This window comes from Macrobrachium rosenbergii, chromosome 27 (assembly GCF_040412425.1).
Source record: "Macrobrachium rosenbergii isolate ZJJX-2024 chromosome 27, ASM4041242v1, whole genome shotgun sequence".
NCBI classification, from domain to species: Eukaryota; Metazoa; Arthropoda; class Malacostraca; order Decapoda; family Palaemonidae; genus Macrobrachium; species Macrobrachium rosenbergii.
The window spans coordinates 33,812,558-33,833,765 of NC_089767.1; the positions used below are offsets into that span (position 1 = coordinate 33,812,558).

The 21,208-nt window shown below is 36.7% G+C and overlaps 1 protein-coding gene across 1 annotated transcript; it reads left to right on the plus strand.

Moving 5' to 3' along the window:
- Positions 1-4,161: 4,161 nt before the first annotated feature.
- LOC136853585 (polycystin-1-like protein 2) lies at positions 4,162-20,264 on the plus strand. The gene is given in 25 exon segments (XM_067129325.1): positions 4,162-4,298; positions 5,004-5,239; positions 5,632-5,856; positions 6,180-6,397; positions 6,539-6,704; positions 7,107-7,249; positions 7,519-7,654; positions 8,003-8,047; positions 8,049-8,139; positions 8,726-8,783; positions 9,070-9,292; positions 9,653-9,782; positions 10,351-10,510; positions 11,099-11,183; positions 11,617-11,798; positions 12,345-12,491; positions 13,323-13,518; positions 14,510-14,580; positions 15,249-15,464; positions 15,761-15,933; positions 16,302-16,475; positions 16,937-17,067; positions 17,891-18,072; positions 19,132-19,281; positions 19,990-20,264. Coding segments are annotated over 24 exon segments (3,612 nt in total). The 5' UTR covers positions 4,162-4,216; the 3' UTR covers positions 19,274-19,281; positions 19,990-20,264.
- The last annotated feature ends 944 nt before the right edge of the window (positions 20,265-21,208 follow it).

Here is a 21,208-nt window from a genome sequence, read left to right on the forward strand (position 1 = left end):
GGATGCTGACGATAATATTAATCTTGTAATGTTTCTCCCTTGGCTTTGAAAGTTGACGATACTTGGATACTCATCATAACTTCAATCTTGAGATGTTTCTCTTTTCATTTCGAATTTGGACGATAATCTAATCTTGAACTGCTTTTAAATATCTGATGCTCAAAATTTTTTGGGTTGTCAGAAATAACTTGAAGTACTGAACCGTTCTGAGATACAAAATAGTTTTTGTATATAATTCTTACTGTTTGATGTTTGTAAATGTTTTTATTTCAGTCAATTTCGAAGTCCCAACTGATCTAGCGACTTCCCAAAGATGCAGCATCCAAGATAAGACTAGGCAAGGTGCTTCTGACCAGGTGAGAGAAATTGTATAGTTTATTCTATTAATTGAAGAAAAAAATACATTCCGAATTCGTACAAAAATCCCAAGTGGTTGTCAGCAAGCCATAATAACTCGACTCGCATAATCTTAGAAAAGAAAGTGAATTTAAAGCACCCAGTTCAAGTCTCGGCCTCAACATACATTTCATCTTCAGGCGCCTAGGATGGATAAGGCGCTGGAATCTCTGTCGAAGAACATCTTGAAGAAATTGGTCGTTGGAGAAGACATGACTATAACATCCCCTAACGGAATGGAGATGAAGATGGCTGTGTGAGTATCCAAATATAAATATATATATATATATATATATATATATATATATATATATATATATATATATATATATATATATATATATGTGTGTGTGTGTGTGTGTGTGTGTGTGTGTGTGTGTGTGTGTGTGTGTGTGTGTGTGTGATTTAACACACAACAGACGCCAATAAACTTTTCTTTGTAGTTACTGATTTTGCAAGGAATATTTCTTTTATTCAGGATAAGCGGCAAATCTACTTTTTATGATATAAAAAAGAAAATATACTTTTACTTATTTTTCTCCAGCGGGCCACTCTCAAAATCAAACGGGCCACTTTTGGACCACGAGCAAGGGGTTGGACGGCCCTGCAATAGGCTCTTGAGATATAGGAATGGAAATGAATATAAAATTTAGGCCAAAGGCCAAGCAAGCGCTGGTGGGACCTATGAGGTCATTCAGCCCTGAAAGGGAGATAGAGAGTGAAAAAGATTTGAAAGGTGTAACAGGAGAAAAGCCTTTTGCAACTGCACTATGAAACAATTGTTAGGAGAGGGTTGGGGAAAGTAAGATGGAAGAAAGAGAATATGAATGAAAGGTACGGCAACAGGAATGAAAGGGTTTGCAGCTAAGGGCCGAAGGGACGCTGCAAAGAGCCTCGAGTAATGCCTACAGCGTACAGCGTGAGGTGCACTGGCGGCAATAGCCCCCTATGGGAAACTTTGAGGTATAAGAGTGAAGGAGAGATTAAGTATGATATAGAGAAGCTTCTGTTTATATACCTAAGATATATTTACATACTTTAGAATGTTTGTAAATTATACAGTTTGGATACATATAGGTATCCTTTGTATGGATGGATGGATGTATGATATTTAGGGCAAAAGCCCAGGCACTGGGGCCAAGAAGGCCATTCAGTGCCGTGTCCTTTGTATGTAAAAAAATTTCACATATATATGCAATGAAGTCATATAATATTAAGTTATTAGGCAGGTACCCTAACTCATAAAAGGATACAATCAATCCTTTTTAAGGGTAGTGTAACGCTTTTGTTTCTATGTGTGTTACAAATCCCTGTCTGGCAAAACGATACAATCAATCCTTTTTAAGGATATGCGTGTTACTAACGCTAACTGATAAAAGGATACGAGAAATCCTTTTTAAGGATACTGTAATGTTTGTGTGTATGTGTAGGTGTAAGTTTTACCACCTGACCTCCCTTCCAGCATTAAAGGAGACGCCTTGAAGGAACCCTTAGCCTTAGGATCCAAAGGATCGTCTATAACATTCCCGGAGAACTTCTGTCCCACAGGATGCACGGAGCCCATAGCTGTCAGCGCAAAGGAATGGCCAGGTCCTACGCACGTGAGTTTTGTGAACGATTTTTTTTTTTTTTTGTGTAGGATATTGGTAGCAGTGAGTAAAACTGTCATCTGTGCGTATTTTACTGTTTTCTGAGTGCGTAAATAATTCTGGAAGTTATGGTTATATGTATATGATATAAGTGTGTATATATGTATGTATGTAAGTGTATATACATATATACTGTATGTTTACATATATACATATATATATATAGATATAGATATATACAGATATATATATATATAATATAATTTTATATTATATATATACATATATAGATATGTAATTATATATATACATATGCTATATTATACAGGTGTTTATATATATATATATATATATATATATATATATATATATATATATATATATATATATATATATATAATAACTAATCTGAGAGTAAATAATCTTGGAAGTTACTGAAATCTATTATTACTATTACTATTTTTATCATCATTATCATCATCATCATCATCATCTTCGACAGCCTTACGCAGGGAACGCCACGATGCTCTCCCCCAACGGCCGAGTGATCGAGATCGATCTGTTCACCAGGAATCTCGAAGGAATCTCCGTCAGTGATCTCAAAACTCCTGTGGTTCTCTCTTTGACGAGAGATCCCCCGCGTGTACCGCCCCCGGGTATGTGTATACAGAGTCCTGCAGGACTCTGCAAAAAGGATGTGTGTGTGCGTGTGTCACTTATATGCGGAATTCATAGTTCTCTCTCTCTCTCTCTCCCCCCTGTTAAACGAAACTGATTCAAAGTTTTTCTCTATCAGAAATGTTTTAACTCTCTCTCTCTCTCTCTCGGTATATAAAATTGATCAGATAGTTTTTCTCTACCAGTTATGCTTTAACTCTCTCTCTCTCTCTCTCTCTCTCTCTCTCTCTCTCTCTCTCTCTCTCTCTCTCTCTCTCTCTCTCTCTCTCTCTCCGGTATATAAAATTGATTAGATGTTTTTCTCTACCAGTTATGCTTTAACTCTCTCTCTCTCTCTCTCTCCAGTATATAAAATTGATTAGATGTTTTTCTCTACCAGTTATGCTTTAACTCTCTCTCTCTCTCCCCTGGTAAACAAAATGATTAAAAGTTTTTCTTCCACAGAATGTTTTAAATCTCCCTCTCTCTATTTCCAACCCCCCACCCTCTCTCTCTCTCTCTCTCACTTTCCTTCTCTCCTGGTAAACAAAACTGAATACAAGTTTTTTCAATCACAGCTCCGCCCGTCAGATATATATATATATATATCTCTCTCCCCTGATAATAAACAAAATTGTTTGTAAGTTTTTCTCTGTTACAGAACCAGAGAAAATCAACGCTTCAGCCTCTAGCGCAGAGCAAACTTACCCTGTCATGTATACCACTTTCAACGTATCAGCGGTAAGATAGATTTACAAATATACAGTAGAATTAATATTGATAATAATACTTAGACAGGAATATAATTCTTATATTGCCACTGCCTATATAACTAAGGTCTATAGCGTTGACTGGTGATGTTAGGGAGAAGTTGCAAGGACTTGCTCATATATATATATATATATATATATATATATATATATATATATATATATATATATATATATATATATATATATATATATATATATATGTGTGTGTGTGTGTGTATATATATATATATATATATATATATATATATATATATATATATATATATATATAGCATAAGGAATACTGATAATGGTATTTGAATCGCAATATAACATAATCATGGTACTGCATTTATAATCAATATCTATAGCGTTGATTAGTGATGGTAAGAAGGAATTACAAATACTTGCTCATCAATAAGTGTTTTAGTACTTTATCCTTCCAATTGCAGGGAGGCATATTAATGGTAATATTCGGACCGACATAATATTCATATACTGCCACCACCTTTATAACCAAGATCTATAGCGTTGATTTGGGATAGTTGAGAGAAACTGCATGGACTTGATCATAAATTAGAGTTTCAGTGCTATATCCTCCATTTATAATAATCATGTATACTTACAGATATAAAGTCTTAATAATACTGATAATAATATTTATATACTGCCACTGCCTATAGTGTCGATTGGTGATGGTAGGGAGAAGTTACAAATACTTGCTCATATATGAGTTTCAGTACCATCTTCTCCCATTCGTAGGAAGGCCTGTCAGTCAACGTGGAAATCACTCCCAAATGTCTCGATCACCGTCTGTTCGTCATGATATCGAGGCCAAGACTTCCGACGATTAGGAACCACGAAATTTTCTCGCTGGTCGTTGATATTCCCACGAAGCGGAATGGTGAGTGGTCTCTTGTCTACAGCGTCTCTTTTTTAGTGTTTTTTACTGTTTACTCTTTTCGTTACTTATCTATTAATTATTCTTGTTTATTGTTTACCCTATACGTTATAGCTTCGAAGGCAATATTCATTTTGGTTATAACGTTATGAAATTTTTATACATTTTGTTATGCCTCATAACCTCACTCATGTTAACACCGCTTTCAACTTCTTCCTTTCTGAAAGTCTTTCACAAGTCCCAGCAACTTCTCCGTACCAGCAACAATCAACCCTATCAATTCCCTCCTCTCTTTCAACGCCTTCCTTGCAACTTTTCCTTACTATCGCCAATTATCCGTGCATCAACTCCCTCTTCTCTTTCAAATCCTTTCCTAAAACCCTCCATCTTCTCCCTGCTATCACCATTATCAAATCATTCCCAAACCCTTGCAACTTCTCCCCACTACCACCAGCTAACCACTGTACCATAATGCCAAACATCATTTATCCCACAGTCTGCCCTCTCTTTCAAAATATTTACCAAGTTACTGCAAAGTCTCCCTGCCATTACCTATTACCACTGTACCATGATGCCAAACATCATTTATCCCATAGTCTGTCCTCTCTTTCAAAATATTTACCAAGTTACTGCAACTTCTTCCTGCTATCACCAACTACCACCGTACCATAATGCAAAACATTACTCATGCCTCAATCTGCATCGCAGACACCTACGACTGGTTCATCCCAAGCGCTTCAATCAACGGCACCGGGAGGTTCTTCGTAGGAGTGGGGGAATTCAAGAAGGACTTCAACGTCAAGCTGATGTCAGACCCCGTCGCAAACGACGTCAAAAATGATGTCATGACCAACGTTACCTGTGACTACACGATGCGAGTCTTCACTGCGGGTTGCTTTTATTTCAACACGAAGGAGAAGAGTTGGATGTCTAATGGGCTGGAGGTGAGTGTTTGGGTCCCAGATCTGGAAACTCTCTCTCTCTCTAAACGTAAGCATGCATCAGTGTACGTCTTACCCTTTTATGTATACAAATCACGTGCCCAAATGTGTATGATTCTAGTAACAGCATCACATACAAACTCAAATTTAAGTAAGTTTGTATGCATGTATGTTATGTATGCCTGGGCCAGTGCGGCCGTCACAGTACAATACCACTTGTCAATCATCGTCACGCCTACATCCGCTGCAGGTCTTCTAGGGGGAATCATGTCCCAAACATATATACGTTTAAATTCAGCATTACATACGAACTCAGATTTAAACCTGTCTACATTGTGTATGTATATGCCAGCGCGGCCGTCAAAGTACAATACAACTGTCAATCACTGTCATAGGTCGTCTACGCGGATTCCCAGCGCACCACGTGCGAGGCCACCCACCTCACCAGCTTCGGGAGTGGCTTCATCGTGGCTCCAAACACGGTCGACTTCAACTACGTCTTCGCCAACATGGGATTCGACGACAACCTCACCATCTACATCACCCTTATCATCAGCATCACCATCTTCATCCTGATGATGGTATGGGCTCGCTTAAAGGACAGGAAGGATATCATGAAGGTGAGTGGTTGTTGTGTTTCTCCTGAAGGATAACGTAGTAACGCGTGGTTAGGTTGGTAACATGACCTCGCTCTGATGCTTTTATGTGGGTTCAAATCCCACTAAGGACTTCAGGATTTCTTCATATATTTACATCTGGATCTCAGGCTTTATAGTGACAAGTGTATCCAAAAAGTGCAAAGAATTTGTGACCTTAAGGGGCCATTGCATTACTACAATTACATAGGCACTTGGTAAAAAGTCACCTATACATTCTGTATGTCAGTCCTAAAAATATTACCTTGATATCATCAATAATTAATACATATATTTATTCCCTGAAGCTTGGCGCAGCTCCCCTACCAGACAACAAAGTTGAGGACAAGTACCTGTATGAGATGTTGGTCTTCACAGGCAACAAAAAGGAAGCCCAGACAGATTCGACCGTCCAGTTCATACTGTCCGGTAACCAGGCTGAGACGGATGTTCGGACCCTTGGAGACGACAGGCGGAAAATATTAAGGAAGGCTGATGTGGACGTGTTCATACTTGCTGTGTCCAGGTTAGTGAGAAAGAGCGTGTTCCTGTTCTGAATGTAGACAACACTCTGAAGAGGGGTTTTAGCCTCAATTTTTTTTTCCTATTTCATTCAGGATCTATGAGCAGCAAAAATAAAGAACAAAGGATTTAAATCTTTCTTCAGGCCTCTGGGGTCTCTACAGTTCCTCCGTATATGGCACGACAATTCGGGGAAAGGGCCTAACGCCTCCTGGTTTCTCAGTTACATCGTCTTCAGGGACGTCCAGACTGGAGAGAAATACGAATTCATAGCCAATCAGTGGTTTGCAGTTGAACGTGACGACGGAAAGGTAGGATACAACTGTTAATGTGTCCTGTGAACACTGAATCCCTCTGATTTCATCTTTTTGTAATAAGGGTTACTCTGTGTAGATTTCTGCACAGCTTTAGACTACATCTCAGTAACAGAAACATTTGTAAGAGACCATAAGGACAACCTTACTCATTATTACAGAGCAATGCCTACATTTTCAAGTAAAACTGAGTCATATCTTAGTAAACAGAGTTTATGGACAAAAGAGATGAGCATGTTATGCTTATTTCTACTTGGAAGCAGATGAAAAACTTATTTCAACAGGGATGCATCTTAAACTAGCCTATCTTAGGTGCAGAAGAGATCAACATGTGCACAACTATTCTGCAGTATTACCAGCAAATAGAACTTCTATCTCTCTCTCTCTGTTTCTCCTCAGATCGACCGCCTTCTGCAGATAGCTGGGGAACAAGAGAAGACTAATTTCAAGCACCTCTTCGAAGCAAGGTCAACCAAGAATATTTCCGACGCCCATCTCTGGTTTTCAGTGTTCCTGAGACCACCTCGGTCGAGATTCACCAGGTCTTGTTGTCATTTGTTATCCTCTTTCCATTTACTTACATCTTTTCTCTTTTATCAATTTTAGTCACGATTTTCATCTGCCTTTACGGTTTCCGGATTCCAGTTCTAAGCCAGAATTTCTGGTTTTGGGCCAGAATCTCCAGAAATCATCACTGATTTTTATCAGTTTTAATACTGAGTATCAGTATTTTGCAACTGCACACTGTGAGTGTTTATTAACGTACGTTCTTTATTTATGACTGCATATTTATACATTCCCTTTCAAACAGATGTCAGCGAGTTGGCTGCTGTTTCGCTCTGCTCTTCCTGTCTATGCTCGTGAATGCCATGTGGTATGGCACCGTGACAGAGCAGCCAGGCACCGGGGGATTGCAGTTTGGACCCTTCAACCTCAGCCCCGAACAGGTATATTCCCGTGAAAGGGTAGTGCTGTCAGTAGCCCTCACATAGGTATTACAGTGTTCCTTTTATGTTTGTGTCACAAAGGCAAAACAACACAAACTACTATATTTAAGCCTTGAGTGTTCGTGACTAGGTGGCTCTCTTTAGAGCTGAAGTCATTGTAAGCTGGCCTTATGCCAGCACAGGCTTTTGCTCCTAGAGCACCCAACAAGTGAACTGAGGTCCTCATACTGAATAGTGTCCCTTTGTATGAAAGTGTGTTGGATATTAAGAATGTAACGTACACCAAAGTCTTTAAGTACCTCCATCTTCCACATCAATTCCACATCAATATGATGAACGTCTCCACAGATTGGCGTCGGAGTGATGAGCAACCTCATCGTCTTCATCCCTTCTAATGGTGATTGTTCTTCTCTTCCGCAAAGCCAGACCTCGAAAACTTCGGAAGTCGAGAGTACAAGAGGCAGTGGAAAGAACTCGTAAGTTGAGTTTTGACTGAGGAGAATGTGAACCTTTTAATGTGATATAAGCTAGGACTTATAACTACAAGAATAACGTATGGGTTTTAAAGCGTAAGTCAAATATGGTGATACAATTCCAAGTGGAAACAAGCAAGAGATAAAATATGGACGGAGGAGAAATCCATGACCTGACCGAGGTGGAATGATGATGAGTTATCACAAAATTTCCAAAAACAACGGTTGTGTTCGATGACGTCACTTGGTACACACTGCTGGCGGCTCTTTCAGTTCATAGTATTGTATTTGTCAATATTATGATGACTTCATCATGAGTTTATTTGTAAAATGCAAATACAATATTGGAAATGGAAGCCAAAATTAAAGTCATTTAGGATATAGATGATTTATTTATATTATTTCATTGAAACATACAACACAATTCACGATTTCTCTCTCTCTTATTTCATCATGTCCCTGACACTGTAGGAAGTTAACTAAAAAATCAGAGCATCTGTTTTGGATAGTCTCTCGTCTGTTTATGAAGTTGCTTAGCATCTTTTTTAATCATTCCACATAGGACGGGCAGCTAAAGTCAGCAATCCTGTTCCCGGAGGCAAAGATGCAGAGAGTGAAGGAAACAACACTTCGGAAGATAAAACATCACCACAAAAGTAAGTCTTGAGTATCTCCCCTTCTCTTGTGTTTACAATTAAAAAAGAATGATTGCAGATGTAAAGTGATTTAAGGGTAAATGTAGTACATGTAATACTTTGAAAACGTACATCCTATATGTGTCTACATATGCACAGTAAACACTAGTACCGGATTGAATCATATGATGACTAATAATGTTTATCCCTAGATATAAATGTCACGTACTCTACGTATACCCTACACGCCTGTGTATATAACAGCGTAGTAAACACACATACTAACCTTGCTTCCTGGCACACTCAGTGAGAAGAAGGAGGAGGAGGAGAAGAAGAAGAAGAAGAAGAAATTAACCCTTCCCTGGTGGTGTGTGATCATAGCCTGGATATTGGTGTGGCTTTGCATAGCAGTCTCCTGCTTCTTCCTGCTCATGTATGGAATCCAGTTTGGCAACACCAAGACGACCAAGTGGGTGACCTCACTCATTATCTCGTTCTTCTCGTCCATTCTGTTCGTGCAGCCTTTGAAGGTGAGGAGAGAGAGAGAGAGAGAGAGAGAGAGAGAGAGAGAGAGAGAGAGAGAGTTTATATCTTCGGTATCTGAAGGATGAGAACTGCATCTATATATATATATATATATATATATATATATATATATATATATATATATATATATATATATATATATATATATATATATATTCGTAGATAGATAGACATATATATATATATATATATATATATATATATATATATATGACATATAGATAGATAGATGAAGTCAGGAACCCCTCACCAATTTATGAGTTTACTTATTCCCTCCCCCCTCCTCCTCCATTTCCTTACTCTTCTCCTTTCCCTTACCTCCATCCCTCCTCCCCCTCCTGCAGATCTTTGCAATGGCCATCTTCGCCAGCCTCGTCTGCAAATCGGAAGACCTGGACGTAGACGACGCCGACGAAGACGAGGAGGATCCCGATCTTCAATACGACGAGACGTGGCTCCACTCGGAATCAAACGGTTTGTTTATTTTTAATTTATTTATTTTTTTTATAAATGTCGCGATGTGTCGTGATGATTTGATTGAATTGAAGTGAATTTAGAGTTCAGGCCAAAGGACAAGCGCTGTGACCTATGAGGTCAATCAGAGTTGGAAAGGAAATTAAGAATAGGTAGGTCTGAAAGGTGTAACATGAGGAAAACCTCAAAGCAGTTGCACTGTGAAACATTTGTTAAGAGGGGGTGGACAGCGAGATGGAAGTAAGACAACATGAATGGAGGTACAGTAAAAGTCATGAAAGCGGTTGCAGCTAGGGGCCGAAGGGGCGCTGCAAAGAACCTTTACTAATGCCTGCAGTACACCGCAAGAGGTGAACTGACGGCGCTACCCCCATTCGGGGGTGATGATTTGATTGATGGCTACTAGGATGATGTGATGATTTAGTAGATGGCTAATATGATGATATTTCCATTGCCTTTGTTTATTCATGTACACTGGTTCCTAACAGAAGGTTAAAACCCAAAAATGTTAATAAATCAGAGGTGTCATTATCATCCTCAACTCGTCTTTCCCTCAATCTACCAACAGGCAAGAAACAGAAGGTTCTCCACAAGCAAGCAGATTCCCTCCTGCTCCAAGTCCTTCGAGAAAGACGCCAGAGGGAGCTGGAGATGTACGTCATCCTCAAGGAAGTCTTCTCGTACTTCATGTTCATCTGGGTGCTACTCGTGCTCTCGTACGGAAACAGGTATAGGACGCTTATGTACGATCGTAGATGGATTTTGCGGAGTTAGGGTGTGACGCGATAATGTGGGAGTGTATTTAAAATAGGTGGGAATAATTTAAGATGGATCATATCAGGTATGGGATTAAATGATTCACTGGATGTAGCTTTATTTCACAGAGAGAGAGAGAGAGAGAGAGAGAGAGAGAGAGAGAGAGAGAGAGAGAGAGAGAGAGAGAGAGAGAAGACATTTTTTAATCGTTAAATGATGTAATTTATCAAGATAATTATCTTATTTTTCTTTCTCTTGTAACCATGAAAAAATTTATATGTATGTGTGATCGGAGAGACAGAGAGAGAGAGAGAGAGAGAGAGAGAGAGAGAGAGAGAGAGAGAGAGAGAGAGAGAGAGAGAGAGAGAGAGAGAGAGAGAGAATCACTTAGACTAGGCACAAAAGACACCCCCCCCCCACCAACAAATTTCTTTAAGATAAATTAAATCTTATCTTTGGCTGGACACAAAAGACCCCAACCTCCCACCCGCAACGAATTTCTTCAAGATAAAGTAAAACCTATCTTTGACTAACTTCTCTGTCTCCACCTTCGGCGGTAGGGACCCGAACGCCTTCTTCCTCCACCAGACGCTGGCGCAGAATTTCGTCCACGAAGGCTTGGGCGATAGCACAGATTTCAGCCAGGTAAGAAAATGGAACGGAGTGTTAGACTTTAGGTACAGTCAAAGGAATGGAAAGGGTCGCAGCTAGGGGCCTAAGGGATGCTGCAAAAAACCTTATGAGTCGCAGCTAGGGGCCTAAGGGATGCCGCAAAGAACCTTATGGAGCAATAACATGCAGTGTACAGCGTGAGTTGCACGAACGGCACTACACCCCCTTTGGGATTTAGCCAGGTGTGAAAAGAACTAGGGATTACCTGTGCAAAAACTTATTCACAGTACACTGGTGAGATACACGACTGTCGAAGATGAAAGATCACTAATTGTAGAAAATCTCTCTCTCTCTCTCTCTCTCTCTCTCTCTCTCTCTCTCTCTCTCTCTTCCGCTTTCATCTCTCTTACTCTTTCTCGCGATCCTCCGTTCTCTCTCTCTCTCTCTCTCTCTCTCTCTCTCTCAGGTCGCAAACGCGGACGATCTTTGGCAATATCTCTACACTGGCCTTTTGTCGAACCTTCGGTTGGAGCAATATTACAATGGCCAACCTCCCTACGGGCTCAAAGGATTCTTCAATGACCAGTGCAATAGGATCATGGGTTACGCCACCATTAAGCAGATACGGGCCAGGCAGAATACTTGCAGGTAACGGAGGATATAAATACGTGCGTATGATTTGGAAGAAGTATACATAGAAGCACACACACACACACATATATATATATACTGTATATATTTATAATTTTATACATTTGTATAAATATAAATATATGTATATATTTACATATATACGTTCATATTAAATATATACATATGTGTATATATAATATATATATATATATATATATATATATATATATATATATATATATATATATATATATATATATATATATATAATTATATATATATAATATATATATATATATATATATATATATATATATATATATATATAATAGTGAACATTTCATCAGCTGTTTCATATATAACCCTTTCTGAATCGTACTACTATAAATACCAGCTAACACTTATTCCCACTTACCTGCCTCAAACAACCATAACTACTTAACCCGATATCGACGAACACCAAGTAGTCTAACGCCTCAGTATGAATATACGCACTTGTTAATACAATAACTATAATACCTATCCCTACGCCCCTTAATGCGCATCTTGGTCTTAACACAGGGTCCCCAAAGCGATGAGACTCATCTCAAAGGGTTGCAGTGGGTACTCGGGTGGAATACTGGAAGACGAAGATGATTACTGTGAGAATTGGGAACTGCCCACTAATCTGACCAAGGATAACCCTTCTTGCCAAGCGGAGGAATTCAAGTCAGTTTTTAGATTTTTGTTTTTTTTTTTTTGTATTTGGGATTTGGCCTGGGAATGAAATGTTTGTTTGTTTGTGGGACTGTAGGTGGAGAGAGAGAGAGAGAGAGAGAGAGAGAGAGAGAGAGAGAGAGAGAGAGAGAGAGAGAGAATACACATCTGTGAATCATACACTTTTAAGTTATTTAGAAAGAGAAAAAGAGAGAGAGAAAGGACACATCTGTGAATCATGAAGTATAGGTTACTTAGTGAGAGAGAGAGAGAGAGAGAGAGAGAGAGAGAGAGAGAGAGAGAGAGAGAGTACACATCTGTGAATCATAAACTTTTAAGTTATTTAGAATTGAAAGAGAGAGAGAAGGGACACATCTGTGAATCATGAAGTATAGGTTATTTAGAGAGAGAGAGAGAGAGAGAGAGAGAGAGATCTGAGGTTATTTAGAGAAAGAGAGAGAGAAGGACACATCTGTGAATCATGAGAGATTTAGAGAGAGAGAGAGAGAGAGAGAGAGAGAGAGAGCCGGAGAATCCATCTGAGAATCATGAAGTATAATTCATCGAATTTTTTTCCATTTTTCATTATTCTTTCGCAACCAAAATATTTATTACCCAAAACATACATCATTCATCAATTACGCACGTGACTGCAACGCCAGGGTAACATAAACAAATCAGTTATCTGACCAATTTAACATCTGATGCCAAGAATGCCCATTTCTAATCTCTAGCGGACCAAAGTGATTGTGACCCCAGATTACATAAAAAATTAATTCAGTGGATCAATTTATCACCTGATGTGAAGAATGCCCATTTCTAAGCTCTACCATAACCTTACAGGTACACCAGCGCCCTGACCCTGGCCAGCATGCCCGTCTGGGGCCACAGAGATTGGTATGGGGCAGGCGGTTACGTCATCCGTCTCCAGGGATCCAGCGGTTCCATCCTGGACAGATTCACTTACTTGCAGAAGAACAGGTGGATCAATGAAGGAACCAGGGTTGTCATGATCGAGTTCTCCTCTTACAATGCTCAGGTGGGTGTGGGACCTTTTCGCTTCTCCTCAGGCAGCTCATTGGTTCCTGGATAATATTCTCGTTCTGTTCCACTCCCCACACCCGGCTCTCTCTCTCTCTCTCTCTCTCTCTCTCTCTCTCTCTCTCTCTCTCTCTCTCTCTCAGAACTGACTGCTATCCTCTCTCTCAAAACTTATATTCTCTCTCTCTCTCTTTCTCAAAACTGACTGATATATCTCTCTCACAACTGACCACTGATATTCTCTCTCTCTTTCTCTCTCTCTCAGAACAAACTAATATATCCTCCGCCCCTCTCTCTCTCTCTCTCTCAACTATATCTCTCTCTCAAAACTTATATTCTCTCTCTCTCTCTCTCAGAACTGACTGCTATTCTCTCTCAAAACTTATATTCTCTCTCTCTCTCTCTCTCAGAACAAACTAATATATCTCTCTCACAACTGCTTACTGATATTCTCTCTCTCTCTCTCTCTTTCAGAACTGACCAATAATATCTCTCTCACAACTGACCACTGATATTCTCTCTCTCTCTCTCTCTCTCTCTCTCTCTCTCTCTTTCAGAACTGACTAATAATATCTCTCTCACAACTGACCACTGATATTCTCTCTCTCTCTCTCTCTCTCTCTCTTTCAGAACTGACTAATAATATATCTCTCACAACTGACCACTGATATTCTCTCTCTCTTTCAGAACTTACTAATAATATCTCTCTCACAACTGACCACTGATATTCTCTCTCTCTCTCTCTTTTCAGAACTGACTAATAATATCTCTCTCACAACTGACCACTGATATCCTCTCTCTCTCTCTCTCTCTCTCTCTCTCTCTCTCTCTCTCTCATCTTCCACTGCTGCTCACCGGATCATTAACAAGATCGTACATTAGAAAAAGGTGCAATATCAACTGTCCTTACTTTGTGTTGATTCCTTACAATACTCGTTACCTTGACAAGTTACGGCCAATAACTGTACTTCTCTACCACCTTTCTATAGGTAAATCTCTTTGGCATAGTACGAATAATGGCCGAGTTCACACCTGGAGGTGGGATTACGCCTTCATACAGGTAATATTTCGTAAATCATGAAGTTAAGTTATAATGATTATCTAATAAGTACTTGAATACCTGTAGTGGGCTTGTTCATCTTCTGAATAATAATAATAATAATAATAATAATAATAATAATAATAATAATAATAATAATAATAATAATAATAATAATAATATAATAATAATAATAATAATAATAATAATAATAATAATAATAAATCTCAATTTCAGTCCTTCACAAATGAATAAAAATAATAATAATAATAATAATAATAATAATAATAACTGTAAAACGGATAACATAAATGCTAAGCATAAATTTATAATATAATCTCAATTTGAGTCCTTGACAAATGAATATAATAATATAATAATAATAATAATAATTGTAAAACGAATAACATAAGTATTAAGCACAAATTTATGGTATAATCTCAATTTGAGTCCTTGACAAATGAATAATAATAATAATAATAATAATAATAATAATAATAATCTGAACTTTAAAGCACCACTTCCTGTCATAACAATCTCAATTTCAATCCTTCACAAACGATCATCACAAGAATAAACCAATCGCACGTAATCTACGCCATTTTCCGTCATAATAATCTTAATTTCCGGTTTCTATTACGAAAGAGAGCTAAAAAATAAGAGCGATAACTTCATCATTTCTCCTCCAGATTCGACGGCATCAAACTGCTCCAACACAGCGACAATTTCGGCCTGTTCATCATCATCTGCGAGGTGTCCTTCGTCCTGTTCGTGTTGTATTACACGTACAGAGAGATCAGACTCGTCTGCAAGGACAAGCGGGCCTACTTCACCAGCTACTGGTCCTACGCCGAAATCTCCATTATTCTAGCGTCTTACAGTGCTATGGTTATATACGCTCTCAGGTAATGTGGGGAGTTTAGGATTGTGAAGAAGGTCGCTGGTTTATATAAGCATATATATATATATATATATATATATATATATATATATATATATATATATATATATATATATATGTTTATGTATACATATATAAAGTATATATACAAATATATATGTAAATATATATATATATATATATATATATATATATATATATATATATATATATATATATATATATATATTGTTATGAAACCATCATAACACCCACTCCTCAGCAACCAATCAAAACCTCCTCCACCATCTCACGTTCCAGGTACCTAGCGACGAAACGTGTCCTGGAAACCTTCAACAAGACCTTTGGGAATGGCTACGTAAGCCTGCAGTACGCGGCGTCCCTGGACGAATTGTACGGATACGCGATCGCCTTCATCGTCTTCGTCGGGAGTCTCAAGTTTATCAAACTGCTAAGGTTCAACAAGAGAATGGGTAAGGTTGATAAATTATTATAAAGTGAAAGGGAATGTTGGCATGTTTTTTTCTAGGAAGAGACAGGTAAATTATCCTATGCGATAGGTAAGTATCTGGATATATAGGTAAATTTATCAAATTAATGATTAGATTTCCAATAAGGTTGTCTAAGATTGTTGTAATGAAACAAAAGATTGAATTAACAGTTTAAATTTCCAAAAGAAAGTGCAGAAGGTTCTTTTAATGATACTAAGAAAGTATATTTAAAAACAGCCTCAATAGAGAAACAGCAATGAACAGAAAACATTAATAAACAGCAAATCATAAATATTTTCTCACTTTCTCCTTCCCATTTCCCTACCCCCTCCCTCCCTCCCATCCCATAGGCGTGCTGTCAGCTACCCTGGCCCTGTGCTGGGACGACCTGAAAGGGTTCATGATCGCCTTCTGCGTCTCCTTCACGGCGTTCTCCATCCTCTTCTACCTCCTCCTCTCCGCCTTCCTTATCGACTTCAGCAACTTCGTCGGGACCATCGAGACTGCTTTCAGCATGATGTTAGGTAAGGAGAGAGAGAGAGAGAGAGAGAGAGAGAGAGAGAGAGAGAGAGAGAGAGAGAGAGAGAGAGCAAACGAATCCTTTGCTTTCTTGCAAGGAAGGCTGGAGATCCCTTGATTTCTCTGAAGGAAGCTCTGGAATCCTATGCCTTCTTGCTTGAAGGAGGCTGTGGGATCACTTGACTTCTTTTAAGGAAGGTTTTGGAATCCCATGCTTTCTCTTTTGAAGGAGGGCTGTGGGACTCCTAGACTTCTTTGAAGGAAGGCTGTGGGACTCCTAGACTTTTTGCTTGAAGTAAGCCCGTGGGATCCTTAGACGTCCTTGAAGGAAGACATTGGAATTCCTTGCTCTTCTTTGTTCCTGGTTCCAGAGTACAACTTTTGGTTTGAAGAATTCACTAGACAGTTCATCCTGAACATATACTCAAATTCAAACTTGACTTTCATCTCAACTTCCTACCAACAGGTAAATTCGACTTCGACGAAATGAAAGAAGCCAATAGCTTGAGCCCCATGATGTTCTTCATCTTCGTCCTCTGCAATTCGTGGGTCCTTATCAATCTTCTGCTGACTGTTATCATAAGATCGTTCGAGGAGGTAGGCCTACGTTATGCCACTTCTCCTCTTTCTTCTCAAATCTTCTGAATTTTAAGACTTTCAAATTTTCCAATTCTTCTACATGACCAGACCACCTCCAAGCAATCTAACCTGCTACCTGTGTTTATGTTTGCACATCCATACACACACACACACACACATACATACCCCATATATCTTATAGCTCGTATCAGCTAAACTATTTGATTCTAGTTATAATTGTTGTAATAATCGTCAGTAACATCAAGTAAACCATTATTATTATAATTATTATTATCATAATTATCATTTATTATCTAAAATTACTGTCATGTTTTCATCCCAAAAGAACAATATTCTCTACACTATTTGCAAAATATTCATCACAGTGCCCTTTCACAACAAAGATATTCCTCAACATAATACTAATAATAATAATAATAATAATAATAATAATAATAATAATAATAATAATAATAATAATAATAATAATAATCGCAGTTTATCCCTTGTCAACACAAAGTTTCTTGCTTTTATCTTTCAGCAATAATAATAATAATAATAATAATAATAATAATAATAATAATAATAATAATAATATAATATTTACCTTATCAACGCACAGTTTCGACTTCTTATCTTTCCCGAGTAATAATAATAATAATAATAATAATAATAATAATAATAATAATAATAATAATATCTCCTTCAACACCAAGTGTCTCCCTCTTATCTTTCTACAATAATAATAATAATAATAATAATAATAATAATAATAATAATAATAATAATAATCTCTTATCAACACAATTCTTCTTCTTCTTCTTCTCCCTCCCTTCGTCAGATAAAACACGACCTGAAGAGGCAGCCAGACGACTACGTCCTCATACCCTTCATCCTGGAACGCTTCAAGTCGATGCTGGGCATCAAACAGCCTGCCCAAATCGCCCCTCTGAGAATGACCACCGCCACTGCCCAGTCCAAGGATGAGGATAACGTCACCGAACTTCCGGATAAAGTCGATAAGTGAGTCTGGCGTCTTCTATTTCATTCGTTCATTCATTCATAGCGGTATGCTCAAGTTTGTGAATGAATCTACAGTTTCATTCATTCATTCATAGGGGTATGTTCAAGTTTATTTGTGAAGGAATCCACAATTTCATTCATTCATTCATTCATAAGGGTCTGTTCAAGTTTATTTGTGAATGTATCTACAAATTCATTCATTCATTCACAGGGGCATGTTCAAGTTTATTTGTGAATAAATCTACAATTTCATTCATTCATTCATTCATTCATTCATAGGGGCATGTTCAAGTTTATTTGTGAATAAATCTACAGTTTCATTCATTCATTCATTCATAGGGGCATGTTCAAGTTTATTTGTGAATGGATCTACAATTTCATGCATTCATTCATTCACAGGGGCACGTTCAAGTTTATTTGTGAATAAATCTACAATTTCATTCATTCATTCATTCATGGGGGCATGTTCAAGTTTATTTGCGAATGAATCTACAAATTCATTCATTCATTCAAAGGGGTATGCTCAAGTTTATTTGTAAATGAATCTACAAATTCATTCATTCATTCAAAGGGGTATGTTCAAGTTTATTTGTAAATGAATCTACAAATTCATTCATTCACAGGGGCATGTTTATGTCAACTAACTATCGTTTTATTGTATTTGTCTACGATACTTCTGAATGATTACGCTTAATTCTTTCAGTCATTCAAGGTTAAAATTTTTCATTTGGCGACTCGTCAATAAATATTCTGGCTGATTTTGATTACGGAAATATTTTATATATATAAATCTCAACAAAATTCGAATTACTTAACGAAAATAACGGTCCTTTAAATTTGCCAAGTAACTGTGGTAACTTCAAACATCAGCAACTAACTTCAAATTTCAAACATCACCAAGTCACTTCAAACATCAAGCATTACCAAGTAACTTCAAACATCACCTCACCAATATGATTGTATACATCTAATCAGCTCAGTGGTCTGGTAAAACTAAGATAATCTTAAAGACTCTACATGTGCCCAGTACACATGACTACAAGTATACTGTCCCTTCAGGTTCGTCCAGTTCCTGGACCAAATGTACTTCGACGGGAAACTCCAGCAAAGCAAGGAGGGGCTGAAGGGGTCGCAGAAGGACACCCTACGAGCAGGGTGGCACGGGGAACTCCAGCAGAAGCAGCAGCATCAGCAATTTTAGTAATCGAGGTAAATCTCAGGGTAGGCTAACTAAAGACTCCTGAGGATGTTGTGTAAATGGGAACTCGAAAGTTCAGGGGAAGATGCAGTGCCCTAAAATGACTTACCTTGTATTTTATTAATGTATTTATATTTTTACCCATTTATTTATTGTTTGGTTTGTTAATTTATCTCTTTTTTTTTCTAATGACTGCTCTCACCTTTCTGTATGTACTATTATCTTCTGTAACTTCTTTCAAATGAACACTGTAACATTCTTTGGAAGCTTGAATTTCAAGTTAGTGACCCCTGTGATAGGCTTGTTCTATATGAATAGTGGTTTGTCTTCTGAATAATAATAATAATAATAATAATAATAATAATAATAATAATAATAATAATAATAATAATAATAATAATAATAATAATAATAATAATCTGCAATTGTTAATGCTGTTTCTTATTCTTTAAATAGCCATGGCACTCTTATATGTGCTTGTTATGTACTGAATATTAATTCGAGTTATAGATTATACAATGATCTTTGTTATGTATTTGATAAAATTCTTTGTTCTGGAAAAAAATAACTGTATTTAATTTTCTTTGCAATACCTTTCCAGACAAATGAGATTAAGCAAAATTTCATTCTACTTAAACTCATACATCAGGCATTAATCAACTTTCTTTCCATTAAATTAACTCTGCACTAAATTAACTCTCTTTGCACTCTCCTTTCAGAGATGGGCAGCAGATTCTTCACCGGAAACAACACTTGAAAAACAACTTGAAATTAAGTACTTTTTTATTTTTTGACAACAGCTTCGTACGTAGCTGGAGAACTTGCTGAAGAAAAACTAAGTTGGAATTAAGTTGGCACTACTAATCTGGAACTAAGTTGGGACTAACTTGGCACTAAGTTGCAACTAACTTGGAACTAAGTTAATCTCATTACAGAACTTAAGCATTTTGTATTTAAAGTTGAATTAGTTAGGTTTCTGCTATTCACGTTACACACACACACACACACACACACACACATATATATATATATATATATATATATATATATATATATATATATATATATATATTTATTTATATATATATATACATACTGTATATATACATATACATACATACATATATATAAATAATATATATATATGTCAATAATATACATAGATATGTATATTTATATATAACATATACATACATAGATATATATATACAAATGTATATATATAATTAATTTATTTATTTATTTGTTTATACAAATTCCCTCATAAACACGTGTTCCAAATTTATTTCGTAACAACTTCACCTTTTTATTTATAGTAAAATATAAAAATATTAATATAACGTGTAACAATATCGATATAATAGATAGTTTTGGAGGAACAACGCAAAACAACTCAAACAGCTCAAACAATGTGCCTTATTTAAGTGCCTTAGTAATATATTTGTAATCAATTAAATGACATGTATCAAATACGACATCAAATGGTGAACTTTACTTTCTACATATGTATATGTATATATATATATATATATATATATATATATATATATATATATATATATATATATATATATATATATATGTATATATGTATACATATGAATATATGTTTTTATATATACTTATATATATATAATATATATATATATATATATATATATATATATATATATATTTGCATATCTAGGTTAACAAATATATATTATCATATCAGTATTTCTAATCAATATTTTCAATGTTAGTTGATAATTTCTTATGTACTAACAGTCACAGGATTGTGAAAAATCTCCTTGACTGGTCAAAGTAAAAATATAAACTGAAATATATATAGTGTATTTTATGAAACCTTTTTTTATCTTACTTCATTCAACATTAATTTCTCAATGCTCATAAAAAATGGCAAGCCAATAGCAAGTATATGAAAATATAGTTAATAAA